Source organism: Contarinia nasturtii, unplaced genomic scaffold (assembly GCF_009176525.2).
Source record: "Contarinia nasturtii isolate CC-2019 unplaced genomic scaffold, AAFC_CNas_1.1 Cnas_scaffold_78, whole genome shotgun sequence".
NCBI classification, from domain to species: Eukaryota; Metazoa; Arthropoda; class Insecta; order Diptera; family Cecidomyiidae; genus Contarinia; species Contarinia nasturtii.
The window spans coordinates 3,983,958-4,010,202 of NW_022197436.1; the positions used below are offsets into that span (position 1 = coordinate 3,983,958).

The window sequence follows — 26,245 nt, forward strand, 5'->3', positions numbered from 1 at the left end:
AGAGAGAGAGAGAGAGAGAGAGAGAGAGAGAGAGAGAGAGAGAGAGTCAAGGATATGAAACATAAAACGAGAATACACTTCAACCAGCACTACAAAATAAATGTTCAATTTTACTCGTTTCGATTTGATTCGAGGCAAAAACATCTAATCATTCCGACACGCATTTAACCAGTTGGCAATATAAATATATTTTCTGTGTCGTTACGATTGTTTGAGATGGTTCGGCGTGAATGATGAAAATCGGCTGACGAGAAGAAAAAAAAAATACACGAAACAGAGTATTAAACGAGGGTCCCAATGTCGAAATTGTGCGGCCCAAGAAACATCCGAATAAATGTTCTAACAAGATGAGATCCTTCCATTTCATTCATTCATTTATTATTATGTTTTCGTTCGCTTCTACTTCTTCGGCGTTTACTTTCTACTGTTGTTTAGCAAGTCCATGAGTGCCGATTGCTTAATACACCAAGAGCTAGAGATTGAGGGGAGTTTTCAATACATCGTATAACATTATCGTACTAAATAATGTCTTAACACCAGAAAACGCATGTCGAATGCTAATCGCAAAGCGACACATAAAAATGCGTATGTATTTAGCAATCAAATGGAAAATTTATAACAAGGCATGTTACAAATATTGCATACTTTCCGCTTTTTTCATCGGTTTAGATCGTCGTTTTTATGTTGTATTTATAGGATAGTGTATCAGAGGGGTTACACGGTCGCATTGTCTATTACGGAAAATGGTAATGATAACCAACACACAATAGCAACAAGCATTAGCAACAATGAACGAACGAAAATCAGGCAGCACCGTGCCACCAATCTTAATTTATATGCATTTCTGGTTCTTGTTTCTTCTTCTTCTTCTTTTTTTGCTATAGATAAATAGACGGGAATGCAAAATTAGGCGTACAAAACAATGGGAAGTCAATATGTATAGGCTCTGTTCTGTAGACATGTGATAAAATATGCAAATGGAATTTATGAAAAAAGAAAACAAAGCAATTTCGTTGTGTTTGTCTTTTAAATTAGCCGAATCTCCTTGTGGATTTAATGTGATGGTTTGACATTGTGTTGGGACAACCACCAAATGTGACATAGCCAAAAAAAAAATTGTGAACCGTATTATTACTTGTTAGGGTCGAATACGTGACGATTTATCGAAAGTCTACGCCGACAAGAAAAAAATGTGAAAATTTTAAACGTTTAGCAATGCAGTTTTTTTTTTGGTCTATTAAATCACGGTTCAAATTTGGCGTGAAATTTTTGTTTTCGTTCGGTAGATTTTCGATTTAGTATAATATTTAAAGGCTTATGACACTCAAACCATATAATCTTGATATATTTCATTTGGTATTGTTTGGCGTAACGGTTGATTTAACCGATGTCAAAATAGACATCCGTTTGATGTAATCAATTCTCATCCTACAAAAGTTTCTTGGCCCCCCGTACGCACTCACGACGTAATAAAAACCATTCGAAAGATCGACCAAAATAGATAATTTGACAGAGACAATAAAAGTCACGTGGCTGCAATTTTTGACTTTTCAATCGAAATTGCTCAAATGAGAGAGAGACATTGTAATCGTGTTATAAATGCCGAAATACATGTATGTTCGACGAAATTCTCTGTATGGTTGGGGGCTGGGGTGTATTACCATTTGTGAAGTCGCACACTCGTAATTAGCTAATGAGTTCAATAACAATTCAAGAGATAGGTTGAATGGTGCCAGATAGAGAGCGTACGCTTGCCTATCTATCAAACATGTATCAGGGTGTTGAAATTAGTCAAATTACATAATTAATAGAAAACGCTTCAGTCGCATCGGCTTTTTCATCTCAATCCCGGTGTATTTGCTTGCTTTTGGGATCTTCCATTCATTCGAATCAAATATCAAATGGGATCGTTGATTCATCTTTCTCGTTTTTTTTCTGTATTCGACAAATAGATAGGAACCAGCTGTTGTTACTGCTGCTTTTGCTACTGATTCCACTTGTTGTTTGCTCGATTCGCTCTTCATTGACAAAGCCAAATAAAACATTGAAATAATATTTACTTTTGCTCTTATGTTTCCCTTTAACATGCACGGCAAACAACTGTATTTATTTATTATTTATATTCGATTTAAATTTGTCTGTCGACTGGTTCGCTCTATTTCCCCACAACATTCACACTTTTTCTCTCTCTCTCTTTCATATTCCTCCACTTTCTTCATTATTTCCCTTTATTCCGGTACTTCACATATTCAGCAAACATTCAACAAATGCTGATTTTGTTGCCCCCCAAAAAAATAAGAAATATTATTGGGATGCAACTATAGCGTGCATGCACTTACCTAGATTGGCAACTAAATGGGAACATATATATCATCCCCAGTATTATTTTATTTTATAAATTCAACATCATCACGTCAAATTCGTATTTTCATTTCGATTTTTTGTTTATTCTGTATTTGTCGGCTTGTAAATGCCATCGACTCATTATTGTTATTTTTCATACAAACTCTTGTCCTGTATACAATAAAAACTGTTTACATTTCATTAGCTAAAAAGAACAAAAACAAAAAAAATGAACGAAATAGGGCTCTTCTCTGAGCTGAATGCTATCTGGAAAAAATACGTGGTCTATCAATTTGTTTACCATTTGGTGTTCGATGTGCGCACATCTTTCTTCATTTCGTGCATTCATTTTATGACATTTGCACTCATTAATTCCAATGACATAATTCAATTTATAAATTACTGTCGTTGTACTATTTGTATATGGAAACATTCTACTAGCAATGTGGTAAAGAATAGCTCTTATTTTTTTGCAAATTTTTGTTCAACTTGAAACGTTTGTTTTTATAGAATTCACGTAGAAAAACTATTCTTTGTAAGAAAATAACATTGAAATAGTCGAATACATAATGCACGACGCTATCGTTTCTGCCAAGATTGGAAATGGATGACGGCACTAACAGTTGATGTTTTAATAAAGAGAAAAAAAAACAACCCAAAGAAAATGGCCATTGAAGCTAAATTGTTTCTTAAGCGAAACGATTCCATTTTCCATGTTGATTATTATGCGATATACAAAAAGCCTTTAGGTTATTCTGGATAAAAATAATCCCATATGAAACCTTCGTTATGTTGAAAGCATAGTCTTGTATCGCTCAAATTGCCTAGAGGTAACTGCAAGCGATCGTGGCCGCATGCAAATCGTTAAACCAAACGAAGTTTCAATGTTGTGTTCGGTACAGACCTCTCTTCTTTACTTGGCTTTTTGGGGTTTTTACTATTAAAAATCCGCATCCCGTATGTATTAAATTCGACGTTAAATCGAAATATTGTTGCGTGTGCTCAAACTTCTATTAGAATTCGACATTATTATGATAGTATCATCCAGATACGGGCTGAGAGTGGTACCATGAAAAATTCACCGAAAAATAGTAGTCACTAGACGACGATAATTTCGTTTCTTTGTTTTTCTGCCTTCGTCCGGAGATGTAAATTCGGCAAAAAGATATTATGAAGCAAGATCAAAAGATGTTATAATATCGATAAGAAATTAGAATCGGTCTCTGATAAAACAAATATTAAAATCCGATCTTTTCTTCGTCCAAATGCTGACATTATGCAGTTCGAATCTTGAATCTGTTTAGTACATCATCGTTTTCTCGATGCTTTAATGAAAATGCTTTAAATTACTGTCATCCGTAACAATGTGGCAGTAATTTCATCAACGTGCGTTTCAAATAGGGAGGGTGTGCATTTTATTCCAATGTGGTGGAGTGTTACATACCATGAATTTGCAACTAACCACATTACCATGTTCAATTAACTCGGTCTACAGAAGGATGTTATGGGATGCTTACAATTAGAAAGCCATATCGCTTAGGGAGCCCAAATGAAGACAAAAACCAAAATAATTTTGACTCGAGAAAACATTATGATATGATGGGTGCGCACGGTGTACGCACATACAACAACAGAATAAAAAAAAAGTAATAGAGTGAACGGGAAACATTTTTTAGTAGGGCGACCGATAAGCACGTTCAGACAGACACACTTTGCCATTATGTAACAAGATTTATGTGATGATAATAGTGTTTGCTTTTTTCTCTAGCTTTTGTGCTGCTCCCTCAATGTATTGCTGGTAGAAAATTCGAAAAATGCATTCATAATAAGTGGATGCTGCTAATAAAGGTCGGCCACTGTAATAATGAATTCATTTGACTATCTACAATGTTGCGTTCAGCCAATACAATATACCAAATTCCTGTTGGTATCATAGACCAATGGCAAAAGGAGCTATAGAATCATAGACCAAGTGTATACGAGTAGAGGAAAAAATAAATATAAATAAAACACCTTCATTTTGGATAACAATCAAATTTTGTTTCATTGTTTTTCTTGTCGGTTTTTTTAAATCAATAAATAAAGTAAACTCTAATTCACTTTTTCATTTTCATATTTTGCATTCAAATTATAATCATTATGCGTATGTTAAATTTTTGTGTATGTGTATGTTTTCATCGGTTTTGGAAATGATCATATTTAGCGTATATATGTGTGTGTTTGAGCATGTGCAATGGAAATCGAAATGAATCAAAATCAATATGTGTTCGTTTGCATTTAATTTTGAAATGTGCTACTGTATTTGTATTGAGCAGAAATATGTTGATGCAAAAGCAATTCAAATCAATAGAATTTCGATCCAACATTTTCACGAAAAACTCTCCCGGTGATATTGCTTGACTTCGATTTTCAAAGCACACACTGACTGTCTGTCAGACAGGGGGCAAACAAAAAAATTGGATTTTTTGATAAATTTTCAGAATTGGGCCAATATGGTTACACACGTTCGATATGGCTATTCCATTTCAATTCTCGTTCAGAATTTCATTTAATTAAACATTTTTTTTAATTCATAATTTTATGATTTATTCCATTTTTAAGTTTTTGTTTCTTAATAAGTTCCAGAATCAATTTGGTTTATGTTTTTTTTTAAATAATTTTTTTTCTTAAATGCTAATTTTTTTTGTAATTTATTTTGTTATGCTGATTATGGTGGCTTATCAATAAATATACATATGAGAGTTTTGTCCATTAAATTCTGCAATAAAATTGGGTTTATGCGTTAAATAATTTGTGCACATGTCGTCAAGTTGAAAACGAACAATTCTTTTTTTTCAATGATCATAATGAATTTAAACATGTGATATTTTTGTCGATTCAATCGACATATAATGCTTTTGGGATATTGAATTTTATTTTCATGTTTTTCTTTTCTAGTCAACCAGAGAAGATATTTTTGTGTGTGTGTGGTTTGTAGCTATGGTTTTCAATTTTTATGATTGAAGAATTTAAAGGCGAATTGCAAACACACACTATGACTACGTTTGAAATTTTGTTTTTCTTTTGATTTGTTAAAGAATAGAACAGAAATACAATAATATGAAACGCCTAGAATTAATAACTATTTATTTTGAATACTATAATTGTTGGTTTTCCTTTCTTCATATTTTTAGTAAATCATTTAAATTATCCATTTGACTATTTGTTGATATTCGATTGAATGTTTTCGTTTTAGAGCAAAATGTGGAAAACAAGTGACTGAACCGTGACCGGTGCTTTTGTTTAATTACTTTTACTTGCCTCTAAATCGAAAACAAACACATTTGTTTACACTTTTCATTTATATTAATTAATATTAAAATTGAATTATTTCTATTTTCATTACGTTTAATATTACACATTTCCGGCACCATTTGTATCTCAATACGCCAATTCTGCGCTTCTGCTTCAACAGTTTATTTGCAGTTGTCGTTTTGTTTTTTATTTTATTTTATTAAATATTTTTACTTTTAAATTATTTTCAATTAAATTTTGTTTATTTTTGTTTGTTTTTTTTTCACTTTTGATAAAACTAAGTTTATTCTCTTTGGTTTTCATTAACTGGTTCATTTGACGATATGTACAACTTATGATTTATGGAACCAAACATTCGAAACGGATATTGATAATTCTTATCGAAGAAAAAGTAATATTGACAGATGAAAATGAATCAAGAGGAAGATAGAGGTTGTCAAATCCCGAGATTCAAATATAATAACCGAAGAGAATATCTGGTGTCTGAGACAGTGATTATATATTATTTTGTTTGTATATATATTTATATATGTATAAGAGATTTTGCAGTTTGTTGCTGTTGTTAAACATTTTTTTTTATTTTAAATTCTTGCTTCACCTTTGTGTTATTTTTTTTTTTGTATTTGCATAAGCTATATCATTTCTCTATGTGGATGTGAGATTATGTATGACATTTTATAGTTGTGCATCGCTACACCGTGATAATCTTAAACTAAAAAAAATGTTCTCATCACTTGTACTTGTTCTATGTTTCTCTTGCTTTCACACTATATCTGATTACTTTGCATTCGCATCAAGATTTGGTTGAGCATTTCCACTATGATTTCATTGTTTATGTGTGTCTAAGTTTCGTATGTAGTTTCGCGAATAATTTTTGGTTGGGTTCTATACAAAATAATCGCCATTCAATAATTGTAATAGGCTAACATCTTTTTTGGGATCATTATGTTTGTTATACACATTAAATTTCACAGAAATTTTTGTCCAAATGTCAACACATTTTTTTGGGGGGGTTACTGTCACAATCAATTAGTAAATTGTTTTTATTTGCGTCTAGAGCCCAATTAAAAATTGATTCGTAGAACAATGAGACTGATGACATTCTTCAAAATATTTGCTCTTGTTTTCTATGTATTTTGTTTTTTTGAACTATCAAATAGCGTAAAATTTATGTTTCACCTTCATTTGTTATTATATTTATGTAACAAATGTTTAATTTTTATCGTTAGTATTTTATGCTCGGAATCGATGACACAGATAATGAAAGTAGAGGCGACAAGTAAAAGGGGGAGTTATAGATTTAGAATGTTGTGAGTTTTTGTTTAAGTTCCGATAAGTGTTCAAACTCATAATAAGGTGTATAGAAACCGAAAGTGAAATGTTAAATATAGACAAAGATTATTTGAAATTTAATGAAGTAAATGAATGTTGAAGAATTGAAAATCAGATATGGGGACTTCCAATTAAATAGATTCAATGCAATGAAATATATGGCTTCATTCTACGCCGATATCCTAGTTTATCTATATATTTACATTCTTATCTATGCCTCATTTTCATGATATATATCTATATATATTGCATACGCTAACTACACAAATTGCATGAAAATGTTAATTACATTTAAAATTTATTATAGCTACGTGTGTAGATTGTATGTTTTTTGGGTTAAGTTTTTCAGTTATTATTTCTTCATTTTGGTAATCTAGTCCACCGTTCAATGTAAAATTTCTCTACAGATTGGTTTGATGTCTTTATTAAGTCTAAAAATGATTATTAGACGAAATATTTCGGCCAAATACGGCATGAAGCGGCAACGATTAACTTTTGGAAAACTGTATACGAATCATCCATCTAGTAACATGGTATGTCTATGGAATTGATATATCCACGGACATGCTATAAAAACATACAATCAAACTGAATACAGAGATATTCCTGATATATTACAAAATGGCCCTTATTTCCTCAATATGGAACTCTGAATGTTGATCCTATTTTAAAATTAGTGATGTTTAAATTCAGAGTTTCACGCCGAAGGTACACATTTTTCACAAAGCCACTATTTTGTGAAGTATCTGAGACATCTATCTATCCATCAGTTCAATTGTATGTGCTACAATGAATCGTCGCGAATCAATGCCGCTTCAATTATTCAAAGCGCTTTTTTACTTCCTTTGGTGCCACAAGAGCTACAGAATACACTAGCATGCATTCATTGTGATGACATCAAAAATCTGTAACCGAACTTGAACCATAGAATTTTTTTTTACGAAAATATTACGATACTTATGATCTGGTTGTCTTATATACACTTATTGCTTTATTTGTTTTTTTTTTTTTATTTGTTGTTTTTATGGGACAATGATTTGTTGAGAAATCATATCGAAATCGCTAAATGAAACACTCATTTTTCCAGAAAAATATCTATAGAAAAAAATAGCAGAAAAATGAATCAGCAAAGCAACTCAAAATACGAACAAGACTCGAAGCATTTCATGTGGCATTGAATTAAATAATTGATAGGAAGAAATAGGTTTTTGTTCCTTTGCCATTTGTCAAGCTCGTTTGAGGTCAAATAAATTGAATGCAATGCATAAATTGATTGAAAATCATTTCCGAAAATAGACTCTTCTCTGTATTACTGATATGTTTTCGATAGATCATCATTCTAAAGATATTCACATTTTGCAATGCAATGCCGCCAATGTATATCCTGTCAGAAAATCTATCCGGAAAAAAGTAAATCTTTTATACCAAAAGATTCGTTTGAAAGGAATACATGATTCGCAACATTTTCTTTGATGTTTTGGGGAAAAGCGTAAAGAGCGCATGTTCTGGATGTAATATTGAACACAACAAAAATACCTAATTGAATATCATAGAACCTCAAGTTGTCTTCACATTTTTTTTGCTCTTCGACTCTTATGCAGTAGTTAAACATCATTTTCATAAAATTATACTATATGTACACCTTCCTTAGACTGCAATCATTCTTTGTTTGTTTTTCTCATTTTTTTTACCTAAACTTAAATTTTATTGAATTGACTTCAAGGGAATCGATTTTTTCACATTCATTTTGCTTATTCTTCATCATCATCGTGTTGTGGGTGTGTTCGGTGGATTTTTACAGCTGTCATACTGTAACTTTTGCATATGTTTGAAGTGCATTTGAACGAATTTGTTTGGACACCACAAAATGATTGTAAAAATGAATCGAATTGTGAAAAAAAGGAACTAATAGTTTTAATTGAATCGTTCTTAGTGCATTACCATCATCTTGATGGCCCACGGTGTGTGTGTGTGTGTGTGTGATTTTACCAAACGCATACCGAAACACATTAATAATAATATGACAGCGAATAAATTAATCAAAATTAAATATTATATGCTCTCATTTTTAAACTAATTTTCATCAGCGTTTTAAATCTACTTTCAACTATCGAATCGAAAATTTGGATTGTGTTATTTTATGTTTATTTCCTTTCGTTCTCCGGTTGATTGATAATAATGCTACCGTTCAGCGTGCTAGATATAATTTTTTTGATATATATTTGTTTTTATACATATATACTTATAATAGATTTTATTTACTAAGCTATCTCTTATTTGTTTCATATTACATGATTATTTATAAATATAAATAATATCACTTTGTAAATAGAAACGAGGCGAGTCGAAAAACTCTTGATATGTATCGTTTTCCTTGGTTGTTTCTTAATATGTTCATAAGATTATCAAATGCATTTGTCCACCCTCAAAGCTCTCCCCGTCTAGATGAAGCTCATACAGGAGCAAAAAAACTCGCATACATACATCATCCATTGGCCAGGCGAGAGATATTGAGGTATTGACATAGTGTATTTGATATAGAAACTAAATTCAACGAAAAAAAAACTCTGTTTCCAAACCGAAAAAGCAAACGTATATGTATATGTTGTTTGTAAACTTACGCACTAAATATGGTCACAAAGTACAATTATGGATGTTCGTTGCACTTTGATAGTGATTTGGTGTGATAGATAACCTAACTTTGTTTGCTTTTGATATGTCTACGATATTAATGCAATATCAGTCCATAATTGTTAGACACGTTTATAACCAAAGAAAAAAAATCTTATTCTAAATTTATATTTTGCAAATGCATCAAACGACGAAATGCCGACAAAATGCCATGAGCTATATTCTCAATCTTTTGATTCATTTTGCCGACATTTCATTCACAAAATGAATTGAAATTAGATGTGTCTAATATTCATTTTTGCTCTCAATTAAACATAAATCAATTTCTGAAGTTTATCTAAATGTTAAAATATGATATTTGCTTTTAATTGATATAGTTTTGTTTTGTTTTCTCATAAACGTATATTTTTGTTATGGTTTGTTTGTTGTTTTTAAAACAATTAATGGATACATTTTGTTTGCTTGTATATGTTTCACATGTGATTTTTTTTCTTGTTGTTGTTCTCTCATAATTTTTTATTTATTAAATTCATCTAATAATATTTTGTATATTTAACATTTACTATATGTTTTTTTTGCTCTTAAAGAAATTGATTCCGGATAAATGTATTGCCTATTCGATGAATTTGCGGAAATAGCGCATGACGAATATCTGACTGGGTTTTCTATTTTTTTCCCCTCATCGGGAGAGGATGGTTTCGAAAAACCGTCTTCAAGATCTAATTTGATATCATACACCACCGAAATCAAGTTCACATGTTTTTTTTTGGTTGCAATTTATTTATCCAGATACCTATTTCCGTTGCGTTGTGTCTGTTTTTATGTAATACATATTCATATAATATATAATAAATAGTTATATACAACAACAATAATACATAGCATTTTAATGGTTTTTTAATATGTATGCTAGTTTCTCATTCTTAAATTGGTTTTTCGCTAAATAGTATATATTTTAGTTTTATATTTCATTTCAAATGATTTCATTTATTTCTCAAATTTATTTATGTTCTTTCTATTCAATTTGGGTTTGCATTCGTTTATTTAAATATCGATCGGTATTTTGTTTCTACGTGTGTTTTTTTATTACTGAAAAGTGTTTCATGTTGAGTATTGATTGCAAACAGCAAACAAACTGTACTATTTCACACCAGTATCAAATTCTTGTTAGAGGAAATATTCATTTTGTATATTATTTACGTTTTACAGATGGAAAAACATTGAGTTTTTTTGAATATCTCTATCTAGATAATATTAAATATGCCAAACATAAAACTCTTGCCTTACAATCATCGTGCACCGAAATGCATGCGGTTCTGGAAGTGATTCGACACAGTTGCAAATTTACGTATTTGTTCAGTTCATCATTGCATCGTTCTTGCTGTCGCTGGGTAAGATTTAATGCTTATTTTTATTTAACGTTACCTAGCTAGGATATTAAAAAAAAATGTTTGATACAGAGGCAAGGCATTTAAAATCTTCTTCTTCTTCTTCTTTTTTAAGTTTAACTTCTTTTTTTTATCGAAAAGAAACAAAAAGTAAACGAGGGAAAAAAAGTCACCGCACTTGACAAAATTCAACCCAAAATGTTGTTTTGAATGGTAATTTGTAATATGATAGGAAAGGTGTATCTAAAATTCGATTTTCCATTTGATCATTTGAAATCGTGACATCACAGAATTATTCATTCAGTTGGGACAGTCGGTCATACAAACGCCGTAATGATTTGAATAAAAAAAAGAATTTCTTTGTGCGTAGTTGAATGAAAATTCAAAATCGATTCACCTTAATTATAGCCTTCACTATGAACGGTGACATCGAGCTGCCTGTTTTGATGGCGGGCGATTTGAATCTCTTTTGATTTTTATTTGAAATATTAGATTGAAGGAAGAGAGACGCGCGCTATGAAAAACCCTTTCGCGTGTTTAACAAACATCGAACAAGTGTGTGTGTGCGTCAAAGGGTTGTAATTTGAACCAGTTCAACATTCAATTCCATATATTTGCCTATTTTAATGGCAATTATACAAGTCTGTTCGGAATGTGTTCACTTTTCGAACAAAAACAAGCGCCGAACTTAGATTATCAATCAACGAAATTGCAATTAGGTAGAGGCTCATCGTATCATATTACAAAGCGAAGTGCTTCAAAATTGTTATCAGTTGTGAAGCATATCGACGCCATACTATATTATCGAATTGATGGAAACAGTTGTGGAGGGTTGTCAAGTCAATTGGGTAATGGAAATGATTCCAACGCTCATCATTTCATTACTAAAATTAAGAACGTTGGCGATTCGATTTAGCCGGTGGAAAGAATATAAACAGAGTGTCATGTGTCACTTCGTTTGTTGCCGTATATCAACAAAATATCTCATTTGATGAATGCATGCGAAAAACCTTGAATTTACCGAATAGACAATTTGTATTATTTATTTTTCTTCTCAATCATATATAGTTAATAGTTTCTTGTCACATAAATTTCAATAAAAATTTGATAAAATAAATCAGAATATGCTCTGAGGATACTTTGTTCCTTTCATTCTTGTTTTGTGTGTTTTAAATTAAATCAACGCATATACTTAATAATCAACAATGATAATTTTCAATTTTTTGTTTGTTTTTGGGTTTAATTTTCATATTTCTTAGTAAAATCTCATTCTAAATAAATACTCTACATTCCTTGTCTAAAAGGATTAGCGTTTCGATTGCTTTGCATATTCGGCTGTTGTTGCTGTTGTTGTTGTTGTCGAAATGGATTTGCTACACCCGATTGACCTGGTTGTTGTGGAAGCTGTCTCTGTTGTTGTTGCGGTGGTGGTGGTCGTTGTGGTTGCGATTGTTCCTGATAACCAGCCTGATATTGCTGTTGTTGTTGATAGTCTTGATTGTATCCATCATAACCATTTTGTACTTGATCAAGATTTGTTTCGGCCATATTTGGATCTTGTTGCGCTGAACCATATTCCAAATGGTTTTTATAATTGTCACCGATCGGTCGTTGATCTTGCATTGAATACGTTTGATATTCCTTCTTTGGTGGATCTGACATTAAAATATTTGCTTCACTTTCGAATGGTTTAAAATCGTAAATGTGCTTGAGATACATAAGCACTGGTGTATACAGCAAATTTGAGAAGGCAATGAAAAAATTTAGAGCCGTAAAGCCAATTGCTTCAACAACACCACCAGCAATGATTGGTCCAATCGCATATGCCATCGAATAAGATATATCGGCAATTGCATAAATGCTACCGTACACCGATACATAACGAACGTCTACCAAATAGCCCAATGTTGGCAACAGTGCTGTATCGATGAGCGCAATACCAAAGCAAATGCCACAAATTGGAATCATTAGCATTTGATATGATGTTGAAAATGGTATTATAAAACAGCATAATCCTTCAAGTGCAAGTCCACCAGCCGCCATTAACCATTGATGTTGTGGATATTTTCTGGCCATTTTAACCGTTAATATGACACCAAATACATGCGGAAAGAATGCTGGCAACCAAATCATACCGATTTTCCAATTGTCTTGCGTTATATTATCTTCCATCCACGATGAAATGGTCGGTTCTAAAAAGGCCAATGCAACGTTTGACATCATTAATGCACCAGCACAAACAGCAATATATGGATCCATTAGAAGTTTCCAGATTGGTATTGATGGTGCTTTTACTTCTGTATTTGCCAAACGTAATTGCTCTTTTACCGGTTTCATCACTAACAATAACATTGCACCGTCTATTGCACAAACCAGCGCCAGAATGAGAAATGGAACCGCTTTGCCGCAAAATTGATACAATGCACCGCCAAATGGTGGTGCAACTAAACAACCAAAACTTATAAATGCTAATGCAATGCCGAGTGCACGGGATCGTTCATTTTCTTCGGTAAAACGATCGGCAATCATCGCCAAACCGGATGTATCCGCAAATGCTGAGCCAACGCCTTGCAGTGAACGGGCAAAGAATAAGGTACCGTAGCTACCGCCACAGGCAAACATAGCCGTTGAAAAGAACATAATCACCAAACCAATCATCATTGGGATGTCATAGCCAATGCGATCGATCATTGCACCGGAAAATGGATTGACCATTAGTTGAACGATTGCTTTTGATGCAAATAGAAAACCGGTCGATGCATCGTGATGATTATGGTTTTTAACCAGGCTGTCGGTGCTATTTGATGAATAATCTTCCTCTTCGTCGTCCCATGAACCAACATAACGTAGATAATCGGGTATAATTGGTACGATAACCATATAAAGCATATTATCTAGAAGCAGCGCTATTGATACTATCACCAAAATCAGCTTGCGCTGAATTTGTGGCTCTTGAATTTTTGTCCATAGTATCTCTTTAACCTCGTTGAATTCAAGATTTATTACTGGTATTGTGAACGACATTTTTACTAAATTTGGTTTTATTTGTTGTGGTTATTGTTGATGTTGCTAGTTTTTTTTTATTCTTCTCTTCTTCTTCTTCGATATTTGTTTTGAAATATTTTTTTTTATTTCGTCTAAATCACTAATGCTATAAATCTATCAGTCCTTGATGTGTTGATGTTCCGTCGCCTTCTTCTTGATTGATTTGCTGGGTTTTTTTCTTTTTTGGAAATTTGTTTGTTAGCTAAGTCAAATGTTTGTGTACGTGTTTTTTTGGTTTGCGCTTCAAATGTTTTTCGTTTTATTTTGGTTTCTAAATTAAGGCATTCCAGCTGATTATTTTTTTTGTTTTTGTTTGTATATTGTGTGAAAGTTAGAGTTAGTGAATTAGTTGTTCAGTAAAGGCTTCGATTTGTGTCAGCAGCTGCAATATGACTACGGAAACTCTGGCCAATGCTGGTGTCAACGATGTTGATAATTGAAAGTCCGCCCAGGCAACCTTTAAACACAGAAACAATATTTCCGGTTATTTTTCTTTTTGTCATTTTTTTTTTTTGGATTTTGTTTTGTTTAATTGTTAGTTTGTTAGATTTTTATTGTTCATGAATTAAGTATCTGTCTGTTCTATTTGTAAAAGATAAACAAAATCATAACAGGATGATTTGAATAATGAAAAAAAAACTGGATGTTTGCAAAAAACAATCAATAAGAACATTTCAAATGTTAACAACAAAAACTAAAATTAATGCTAAAACCAAACCACACCAAAACCAAACCAAAACCAGAAATTAATAAAAAAAAACTTGGAAAAACGAAATTAAATCAGATGAACACATGAGATCCACAATTGAAAAGATGAATTTATGATTGAAATGTTGTTTCTGTTGTTTAAAGGATGCCAGAATACATTCACTTCGCATAGCCATTATATATATATAAAATATATTTTCTCAGATCTCTATGAACTAATTAATGGTTGACACATATTGGCCCAATTTACTATAAAAAAATCCATTTTCTTCGCTCCTAAAAACACACATTTCAATCATAAAATTTATTTATTACATATGACTAATTATCAATAGACTCTACTCTCCATTTGTTTCCTCTCTTTTGGCGATTTACGTAACATGAATTTAATTTTAGTGGAAAGAAAAATAATAAGAAACTAGCATTCTCACTTTTTACTATGTGGATTAACGAATTAAGTCTCGAGATGGATAATGAAATCCGGTTGGCTTCTTCGGTACCCATTCGAGATTTGTAAAACTGATCCATTGACACAGCAAAACGAATAATGTAAATAAAACCTGTCAATCGGGAAGCACATCGAATGCTATTTGAAGTAATCTATGCTTCAATAGAAGTGATTGGATTGCATTTTTGTGAGATACTCAAACAGAATCGTGTGATTTTCGCATCAAATTTGTGTTGTCTCCGGTTTCCAACAAATCAACATCTCTCGCTCTCTTTTATTTGTGTGCCATATCTCATTTTCCGCAGAGGACATCTATTCGTTCCTCATACAGTTCGCAGTATCTTATTCTACTTTTTTTTTTTCTGTTTGTCGTCTTTTATTTTTCGAATAACACTTTAAGTGATTCCCATTGATAGAATGAATGAGAAAAAAAGGCACATATAATAAAAGAAAGGAAACGGAGATATATAGAAATATGGGGTGTTGTGTTGAATAGCATGTGCGCTATATTTTTTCTCTTCATGTTATTTGCTGTTTTCTCATTTCTCTATTTGGAAGAGTTGGATCAGTATCACAATTGGATGCTTAAATTGTATGCCATCGCATTATGCTTAATCGATAATGGTTTGGTCACGGATTACCAGACAATTTGTTCAAACCTTTATCGATCCGTCTATCTTTATTCGAAATTCAACTATATATGCGGCCTTTTTTCAACCCATCATCGACAATCTAATCAAACATTCAACGAAACAAATGGCTTTTCCGCAATTGTGTATTTTCTTATTCACCAAGTCGATGTTTCAAATTCGAAGAATTTCGTGTCGATTAAATCGATAATCTCTTCTAATTCGAATTATGGACAAGGAAATGGAAAACAACACACGGTTTTTCTCTTCGGCCATTTTTCGGTTCGATCATACTTTTTATTGAATTTCAAAATGACAATGAAAAACAAAAATATTCCGAACAATTTGTTTGCAAAATCACATTGCGTCATCGAGAGAGCGTCTTTATCTTAGACACAGAATGCGACTCATTCTGTATGGACATGTTTTATTTCGAGGTTTTGTATTCAAGTTCAACTTTGTTATCCTTTTGTTTCATTATCTATAAAAATAACAACCATGTTCCATGTATATACCTCTCTATATTTCGTTCTTTCATATATATTTTTTTTTGTTCGTACCGTGTATATCAAAGAATCGATGGATGAAGAAATGATATACACCGTATAATAACATAGAATATTTTATGTGCGTGTTCATAATGTTAAATGGTTATGGAAAATTCACCGCTGCGTACCGTCTGGCAGCTCATCAAATATTCACACGGAAAATGTTACTAAATAATTCATGCATGAACCGACGACGAGGGTGAACTTAAATGAGACGGACGAAAGTGAAAAAGAGCGAAAGAGAGAATGAATTACTGTGCATGACGTATTCGTGAAATTTTTGTTCCTGTACTCGAACACGTTCGTCTTCATTATATTAGCGTATTTTTCATTTCGTATGTATATATTTCGAATGGAAAGGTCTCCATTTGGTTTTTCGTACGCACACGAAAAAAAAATGTTTTGAAATAATAGCCAAACAATATTTTCTATTGAAGTTAATGATTTTCATTTTGAAGTGTGTGTTTTTGAGTGTGTGCATGCGTTTCAATTTTTCTTTTCACCAAATCACTCGGACCTTAGGTAATATGAGCCTATAACTTATAGGTTAGCTGGAATAAAATCAATACCTCTAGTTTTTTCAGTACCGAATTTGAACTACTAGCGAAGGAAATGTGGACAGTGTATGTATGTTTTCGCTTGGATATATTAATTCGTGTACCTACAAACAGTATTTTCTAAGTTGATTTTTTTTTTTACTTTTTCTATGTTCTTAATGGCAAACACCAAAAAAAGAAATTTGTTCAGAAAGCCGAGATTAATCACTAAATATACCCTACGGCTGAATATACGATAACTTTAAAGGAGCTGTGTAACTTTCAATATATGTATTCGTTGGAAAATACTCAATTTTCTGCATAAAGGCATCGATTTTTGTTCACTTCTGCCTCATAATTTCGAAACTTAATGTTTTAGCTCTCGATTAAGTCTCTGCTTATTTTCTAATGTTTACGTACATTTCACTGATTTGTCAACTTTTTTGTTGTTGTTTAAAACTAACGAACAAGTTGTCCATTTCTCAATTCAACTACTGATTACTCAAATTGAACGTTACCATATCCTCGAATAATTGATGCACATCACAATTTGAGCTAATTAATAGGATTTGTTCATTTTTCTTCGTTATGAAATTTAAATGAAATAAATTCGTTGAACGTGCGACGACGCTCTTCCTCCAATTTATTAAATTTTTCCACTTCAAACGATCGAAAAATGTCAGTGGTCAACGCTATAATTTTTTTTAAAATCCAATTTACTTTCTCCCACTCTGTTTGAAAGTGAAATTAGATAGATTTTGTCACATAATTGTCTTTTGACAAAGACGGTGTCATTAAAGCGCGCAACATTCAATGGTAACAAATTACAGTGACCGATTCAATAACCTTCTATGGTGTGCCATTTTTCATTGAATCTTTCTCATTCCAGCCACGACACTTTACACGTGAGGGCTATTCACACATTTTTGTTGCGCGACATAATGATACAAGGTATATAACGCATCAACATGGGGGAGCCATTGATTGCTTCATATTATGTTGCTTGCACAGATAACAACACGGGGAGATTGATCCAGAGGCTGTGAAATGCGACACACAGAGAAATTGGATAGCACATACACACGCACATGATTTTGGTACATCTAGGATAACCGTTACGGTGCGGAATGATGGATGACTGAATAAGCTATAATCATTACATGTGTATGACTAAACATATAATATTTCGCATGTAAACGGTAAAATTTCGTTTATTTTGCCACTCTATGCTCTTCGAATAGAGACTATATGTGAGCATGTAATTTCTACATGTATTAATTTTTAATAGAGTTACACCGTAAAAGGCCTCTGCTTAGACAATATTTTTTTACGATCGATAGAAATTTGGCGAACGTAGACGGAATGAAAAAAAAAACTGTAAAATGGTAATGCAATTTACATTCGATGTGTGCTTGGATGTTACTTCCATGTGCCCATGTGATTTGGAGTTAAAACGTGAAAATAAAAATAAATCAACAGAAAATACGAAAAAAAGGAACTTAAGTTGTAAAAAGGACAAAAGCAACGGTGTGCATGCTCCATTCAGCTTGACCCTTACACATTTTGCAATCGATGCTTAAATGAGATCTGTTTTCGAGTGAAAGGAGCAAATTGAATTCGATGTTCAATTCAATTTCACATGAATGGAGAAAAACTTAATAGCTGTATTGGAAAATGCGAACACACCGAACAAAAAAAAGTCTCCTATACGCAAGCTGAAAGCTGCACTCTAATAATGTGCATCCGCCTATTTTCCTTCCGATGTCTTCGAAGAATCATTATTGGCGCAGATACAGAGAAAATGAAAATAGATAGAGAAAATAACGAAAAAAAAAACATCAAAGGAAGACATGAAAAGCAATCGATTGAAATAAAAGTTAGTCGTTATATCATTCAAGGCATTAAATAATGATAATAAACCGAAATCGTAACAACAATTGATTGAATTTCCACACAAAAAATAGGGTAATTTTGACATATCATGATGCCACTGTAAAATATTGTAACCAGTTCATTGTGATTTTTGCTGCATCATGATTGTGCGTTTTCTATCAACTAGTCTTTGTTTGACTGTCTCACCCCAGTGAGAGAAAGAACGGAACATATTTAATAATTCGGGTTCATTAAAAAATTACTTAATTGTGATTGATGATAATATTGTATCTATTTGTAAAGAAAAAAAAAAGCAATACGCTTTTTTGAGTCTATCCCCCATGTTACTGAACAAAAAAAAAATCGAAAATCGAGAAGATTTTTTTTTGTGCCAAAGTTCCAAATCCTCTTTCGCTTGCGTACACCAAAAGTTTCCACATATTGAAAACTAATTGGTAAAAGTGATATATCACTCTAAAATGGACTATTTCAAATTACTTTCCAGCAAATAGCGTGTGTGCAATTGGATTGCAGGCATGTATGTGTACCAGCGACTTTTATTACATTTCATTTATGGGAGAGAAACAGCGAGTCTTGAGTACATTGCCGTTCGGCAATAAAAATAAATGGCGGGAAATGCATATCAATAAATTATCATCCGTACAAATGCTGGTAATTAGAAATTACGGTAACTCTGTTCACCGGTGCATTAGTGTAGAATTGTTCACTAGGATGAAAAATCCATTTAAAAAGTTCGTTTCTTGATTTGTCGTTTTACTTTCTGCATTCGTACTCGGCGGGCGTAACTTTATTTAATTTTTCCTTGAGGCTATGCTTCTCTCTCTCTCTCTCTGTGTGTGTGTGCTTTTCCTATCATTCACCCACCTATGTATCTCACTTCTCACATTCACATTAGTTTTTCGTCTAACGTCTTCTAGTCGATGGAACTAAAAATGGCAATAAAACATTTTGTCTGACATTTATGTACGCATATGCGTAAAAAAGGAAATTGCACATTTTCACATTACCTCAATCGCCGTAGAAAAAAAAAATAGAGAGAAGAAAATTGCATGAAACAATAAAGACCAACAAACGATATAGAAATAATATCGTATAAGATAAATTTCGGGGAAAATAGGAACAAATGAACAAGAAAGCATCAAATATTTCCTGTTGTTTTTCCCTTATTGTTGTTCTCTGGCCGAGAAAACATATCGATGGTAGGCAGGCAGGCAGGCAGGAAAAGAGCAAATAAGAACAAAGAGCAACAAAAACAAATCATACCCTTGGGTATATGCCAACTATATAGATCGATGTTGTATATATATATTTCTATTCATATTCATGGCATTTTCGAGCGAGAGAGAGATGCTCTCTCATCAGACGTGTAGTTTTATGAAAATTCGCCCCCACAATGAAAATAATTCTATCGTTTATGTGGATCACATTTATTTTTATCCCCTTGTCATTTGCGGGAGCCTGTCACTTTTCGCTTTGCTCACGGAAACTCATTAAACATCTTACAAGTTTATCTCATTGTTTTGCGTCGGAAATGCGTTCGTACTTAACAAAACTGGTCAAGAATTGCGGCCGACAGCGACAAAAACAGCAAGTTGGAAGTTTTTCTTTTTTCGTTTCACCTCTGTTTATTTTCGTTTTTTTTTTTTTCATTTCGGCACCGACTGGCTGTTTAAAATTTCATCGAAAACTTGTTTTGCTTTTATCATGCCAAAAATTGTAAGGTTAGGGTTTATTTATTTATTTATTTTTTGTTTATTTTTTCTATGTCCTCTATTTTAAGGCATGTTCAGTTTATATCCCCGTAAAAACATATTCATGTACACACATTTTATGGTGAAATGAAAATTCAACGAGGGTAAGTAAACAAGTATATCTCATTTCATCTTGAATGTTATACGTACTTTTATGCTGGAAGAGAAAAAAAATGTACAACATTGTCTCCGTTTTTCTCTCTCTCTCTCTCTCTCTCTCTCTCTCTCTCTCTCTCTCTCTGTATGTGTAAAGTGGAAGCGTTGAACGGCTGTGTCAATGGCTATAAGTGGGTGTACATGTGCGAGTTTTGTTTTGAGGTAATCATACGATGATAATAAATTCACTCGCCGTAATCATCATCAGAATAGTATATGATACTTTGTATTTGATTACATAACAAATTTTTTTTCTCTGCCCCGCACCACATACTTGACTGAATTAATGCATCTGGATCCGTTTTTATGTCACATCAAATTCAACTCAGAATGATGTTATTGTTCTAGTGGGCAAAAAACAGCCATGGGCATATATTTTCATGTGGAAATTTTCACATCAAATAAAATGTTATTCCATTATAGTCACGACAAATATTAGTTACATCTATATAATAAATTCGATATATATACAAGCTTTAAAAATCGTTCCGTCTTGTTTGGAATTTGAATAGAAATATTAGATATGGATATGATATGCGGTGCAAAAGTGTGGCATCAATATAGTTTAAATCCCTTTTGTGAAATTTGAATTAAATTCTTTTAAATGCGATTTAAATTAATGCACAACAGCAAACCATGGAAGCGAAAGGTTTTAATGTCAACTTTACTCAAAAATATATATATGCTTTGATGTTCTGAAAAAGGTATATCTCTCATTCGCTCGTCGTATCATTTGTGTGTGTGTGTATACGCTCGCTCAAGTGGTATAAGTATGCAAATGCAATTCAAAAACGCTTAATTATGATTGTGTTCTGTTTTCTTTTTCCTTGGTTGATTTTTCGATGCCAAAGAGAGCAAGCCACACTGAGTTTTTCGAACCCTCCGACGATGAATTGATATTTCTATTTATATTGCATTTTAATTTTAAATAAACGAAAAATGTCATGGAAATCACAGACTGCCCTCATTCAATATGAGATGAGCAAAAATGAAAAAAAGAAACTGGAAAATTCGATATATATTTTCGCCATCGTTCGATTTCTGTAATAACCAAGAGCCCACAATACAAACATCATGCTATATGGTACACGTGAAGTGTAGTAAAATTACATAAACATCATGCTGTGCCTTAGAGCAAATTTTTGAAGCGTTGAATGAACCTTTGATAGAAAGTAAAAATAAAGGTAGAACATATCGAATTGTCTATTATCATGCAATGTGTATTGGGGTGGGTACGCTTGAATTTCTCGAACTGAGCAATACGATCGCAATAAGCCAAACAATTGGAATTATATATTCGTCAGGGTGCAAAATTTTCGAAGCAAATATAATTGGTAACGAGATAGAAAACAGATACTATCATAAAATGAGAGACTCTTCGCTAAATTGCTTTCCTACGTTTATTTCCAGTTTCATTTCTCAATTTCGATACAATGGATCACACACGAGGCTCGTTGGAATGGTATTACACGGTGAAAGAAAGATATGGTGCATCACTTAGTGTCACACCGTTTTGAATTTATGAATATTGACATGTGCCCAATTTTAGTATAAAATTTAAAATTCACATCCAATTCCGAATCACCTAGGGAGATCGGTATAATCTGCAAGCCATATCACACAATTTGATCCTAATCTAATGCAAATCCTAAGCGTGTACCCTGTATACAAAATAGGCCCAGACAAAATGACATATCGATGCGAGATATTGCCAACCAGCCACATTGCTGCCAATAACATCGCGCATTCAGTGTCTATACATAAAATACACATTATATCATTTTATCATTTATAAATAAATAATAAAATTTATATAAGTTGATGCACGCAGATTGTGTAACATGTTTATTTCATATTTCTCTTTCGATTCATTGTCGTACTGCTGATGTACGACATTCACACACACACTCTCTCTCTCCCATTTCCACTCATTCGCGTCGACCACCCTTATTTCGCACGTTTGTGTATTCTTGGTCGCACACCAAAAGACGGCAAAGGTACTAAACACGACACATAGAAAATACATTTACATTCGAGACATTCGCTCCCTAAGCACACGATTTTTTTTTTCTTCTTCTTCGGTTGTATGTTAAAATATATTGAATGCAAACACAGTTCATACATATGTGTTGTCACTTTTTTTCTTGATGCCTGCTTTTTACCGTCTCTGCGTTTCTTATTGGAACATTTGCCAAAAAAAAAATTTTTTTTTTCATTTGATGGAAATTTGAAAATATTGTGAATGGAATTTTTCGGAATTGAACAATTCACGCGATTTAGTAGCTGTTGTCGGCCGGTGAGTTAAAGGGATTGATTGTTGGTGTATTATTTATTTTTCATCATTCAGCATGTGGTAACACAATAGCATATCTTTACAACTTTTCTCACACCGTTAAATTGAATGATGGGCAAAAACATACACATCATTTATCTACACATTTATAATTCGAGTCGCGTTTGGCTCCCCAATCCATTAACTATTTTAATCATAAACACGGGGTGTGTTATTTATATAGCATAAACCCGTCGAGCAACAACCACGATGCAGCAAAAAAAAAAATAGCGTAATGTGAACGCACTTTTCGTGTAACAACACGCGTGCTAAGTAAACACAACGAAAAACCAACAGCCATACCGTATGATGAAAACATTTTTTGTGCGAGCGTCGGACGCATCGAAGTATGATTCAAGTGAAAGACAGAGAAAGGAAGCACTTTTTCATTCAGTAAAAATACAATGAAGGAAGTGGTGAAAGATGTGCACAGTTCAAAACAGCAGGATGTACTGGAAAGAAAGTTTTCTGATTTTTCTTTTTTCCCTCGTTTAATAATAATTGCATTAGATACCAGTTAGATTGCTATTATTTTTTTCCTGTTGATTTTTTTGTTTCGTCACAAATAAACAACTTTCAAAGAGAAAGTAATAATATACTTCTGTTTGGTTGCCATAATACTTTTATTGTATCTTTATTTTGTGGTTATGATTTATTTTTCATTTCGCCAATTCATTTCGGTATTGTTTGTCGTTTGACAATTTGATTTGTGTTTCAGTAAGATTCAAAAGTCATTTTGATTTGTGTTCGCTTCAAACAAAAACAATTTTTTTTCTCTCTCGATTTTTGGAAATGAAATAAATTTTACTTATTTTTATGTTAAATACATTTTCATAATGGTTGGGTATGCATCAGGGGTGTATCGCCACTACTACTGATTTTATTCAAAGTTCGACATAACAAAACATTGCATATTACCTTTAAGTACAGTGATTGCGTGACTTATATCCATATTTTATTCGAGGGCACCCCCGAATAAGAAAAAAATACAAACACACACACACAGCAAAATAGAACAAAGTAGTGTGTTCCTTGTTTAAGATTGTCAATAGTAGAATATGGAAAAAATGTGTCCAAAATACATTTGACAATTACGTAGTCGTTAATGTCGTGAAAAAAGAAATAGTTTTTTCGGTGCTATATATACACAATACAGGCCAAGTGCCACTCACGGAACACAATAGTCAAATGGTTGGCACATCTAACACACACACACACACACACAATCGAGAGACCTGCTAGTGTCTTTGTATTTTTGTTGTTTTTTTTTTATTCATCTATAAAAAGAAATGCTATTTCAAATTTCAAATAAGTTTGCTCTGTCGTAAAATCTAGTCCTACTTACATACAATAGTTATATATTTTTGGACATGTATTGAATAGTGCTAGAATATAGCGATCGATTCACTTTCGTACCTTAAATCGGTGTGAATTGGCCCAGATTTTCCATTACGTCCAATGTAAAAAGACACATACACACGCGCGCACATAAAGTACTTATTTTTTAAGATTATCGAGGGTAGCAACATAATATACAAATAAAATACTAATTACAATTTCAATGACATATAAATTCAACAACCGCAAATGAAGTCGAACGTACTTGTATTCGTATGAAAAGAAATCGAACGAATAAAAAAAAGCATATGACTTAATGAAAAAATAATTGACATGTTGTTAACAAAAAAGGACCATTTGACTCAAAACACCATCAATATGCTTTAACCATTGAAGCGTTTGAAGTGACCAATTTATAAAACATAGCACAAATCCTCCCTAAACACGCGCCCACTAATAAATCTCGATGGTATTTGAGAATTGTGTGAAAAGAGCTGAACAAATCCCACAATTTCATGGGAAATGTTCAAAGAGGATGAAATGGCGAAAAAATCTTGACAGTCGGATTTATAAAATCAATCGATAAGACGTACAGTTTTTCAAAATCTAACTACATTTTCACATCCCTCACATCCCAGCAAATTGGAATGTATCAATAAATTGCTTCCAACTCATTTAACACCCTCTCTCATGTATTGGGCCAAGTATTGTGCATACGATTTGTGTTCTTCTTTATCGTGAACATCAGAAAGTGTACAAATGGCAATGCCAATGAAACTAATCTCCTCACTTATTACTGGCATTATGAAACCATATTAATGCTATCCATAAATCGGTGAGAATATAAAACAAAAAACGTAATTGAAACAAAAAACAACAACCAACCCCACACTTTTGTGCGAATATTCCTTACTGGCGCCGGAAATCGATGGCAATTAATGTTAATTGCATAGTGTTTGTTGGTGACCGCGAACCGTTCAATAGAGGACAATTTTCGCTTCATGGTATCATGTGTTACTGACACACGTTACATACCGTTCAAGGTATTATCAAATGGATTAATTATTGCCATTAATTGATAAATCAGCATTTAGTTATGGACATGTCCCCGAATAAGCCGTCGGCTTTCAGATATTCGCATCAAAATTCCACAAAAACTAAACAAGCCACTTGCATTTTTGTCCCTTTTTCATCTTCACGCATTAAACCAAAAACATTATTTACTTAAATTTTCAAATTGAAAATTTACGTATATGTATATAAATATATATACTGGCTTCCTCTGACAATTGAAATCATGTTACGTAATCGAAATAAGGAATGAACTAATTGATTTTCATTTAAAAAAAAGAATAATCATCAAGAAAAAAACGATTTTTAAGAAATAAAATACGAAGAAATATGCCCAATAAATGTGTCATATTTGTGGTCATTAAAAAAAAACAACGTCAAAACATTATTGATTTTCTATGCATAAACTGTTTCAATCATAGTATAGTGTATATGTACACTACATACGTACATAGTTATTTTAGTATTTGTAATAATGTTGTGTGTTTTTTTTACCTGTGTCTGGAATAGCGCCAGTTATTCGATTCGCAAGTAGTCCACGAACATTGGCGATAACTCGCTGAGGTGAATTTGAGCCACCAAAAATGGCTCCGCCTAATTTTGAAAACAGGGCGGAATCACCACCACTCGCACCTTCTGAAGAAGCCACGGTCTTACTTTATGGTAAATCAATAGAAAGAGCACAAATTCGGAGAGCGCAATTTACAAACTCGATGTTATTAAACTTTATTTTCGGATGGACGTTTTTCAATGAAATTTTTCCACAAAGCGCGGAATTTCTTTCCTCTTTTTTTAACCGAAA

The 26,245-nt window shown here is 32.7% G+C and overlaps 2 protein-coding genes across 3 annotated transcripts in view; both read right to left on the bottom strand.

Moving 5' to 3' along the window:
• The window catches only part of LOC116338183 (choline O-acetyltransferase), a 43,155-nt gene extending 17,056 nt beyond the window's left edge, over positions 1 to 26,099 (bottom strand). For both annotated transcript variants that reach the window (XM_031763314.1, XM_031763306.1), the window contains exon 1: positions 25,939 to 26,099. The gene's annotated coding sequence lies outside the window, so the exon portion shown is untranslated. The remainder of the gene's footprint in view (positions 1 to 25,938) is intronic.
• On the bottom strand, positions 10,159 to 26,050 carry LOC116338204 (vesicular acetylcholine transporter). The gene is made up of 2 exons (XM_031763326.1): positions 25,939 to 26,050; positions 10,159 to 14,490 (listed from the first exon to the last, which is right to left on the bottom strand). The coding sequence occupies exon 2, from the start codon at positions 14,010 to 14,012 to the stop codon at positions 12,273 to 12,275; it is 1,740 nt and encodes a 579-aa protein (XP_031619186.1). The 5' UTR covers positions 14,013 to 14,490; positions 25,939 to 26,050; the 3' UTR covers positions 10,159 to 12,272.
• Positions 26,100 to 26,245: the final 146 nt, after the last annotated feature.

Excerpts from the sequence above, each read along its gene's own strand:
- LOC116338204 (XM_031763326.1), bottom strand. The coding sequence starts at position 14,012 with ATGTCGTTCACAATACCAGTAATAAATCTTGAATTCAACGAGGTTAAA.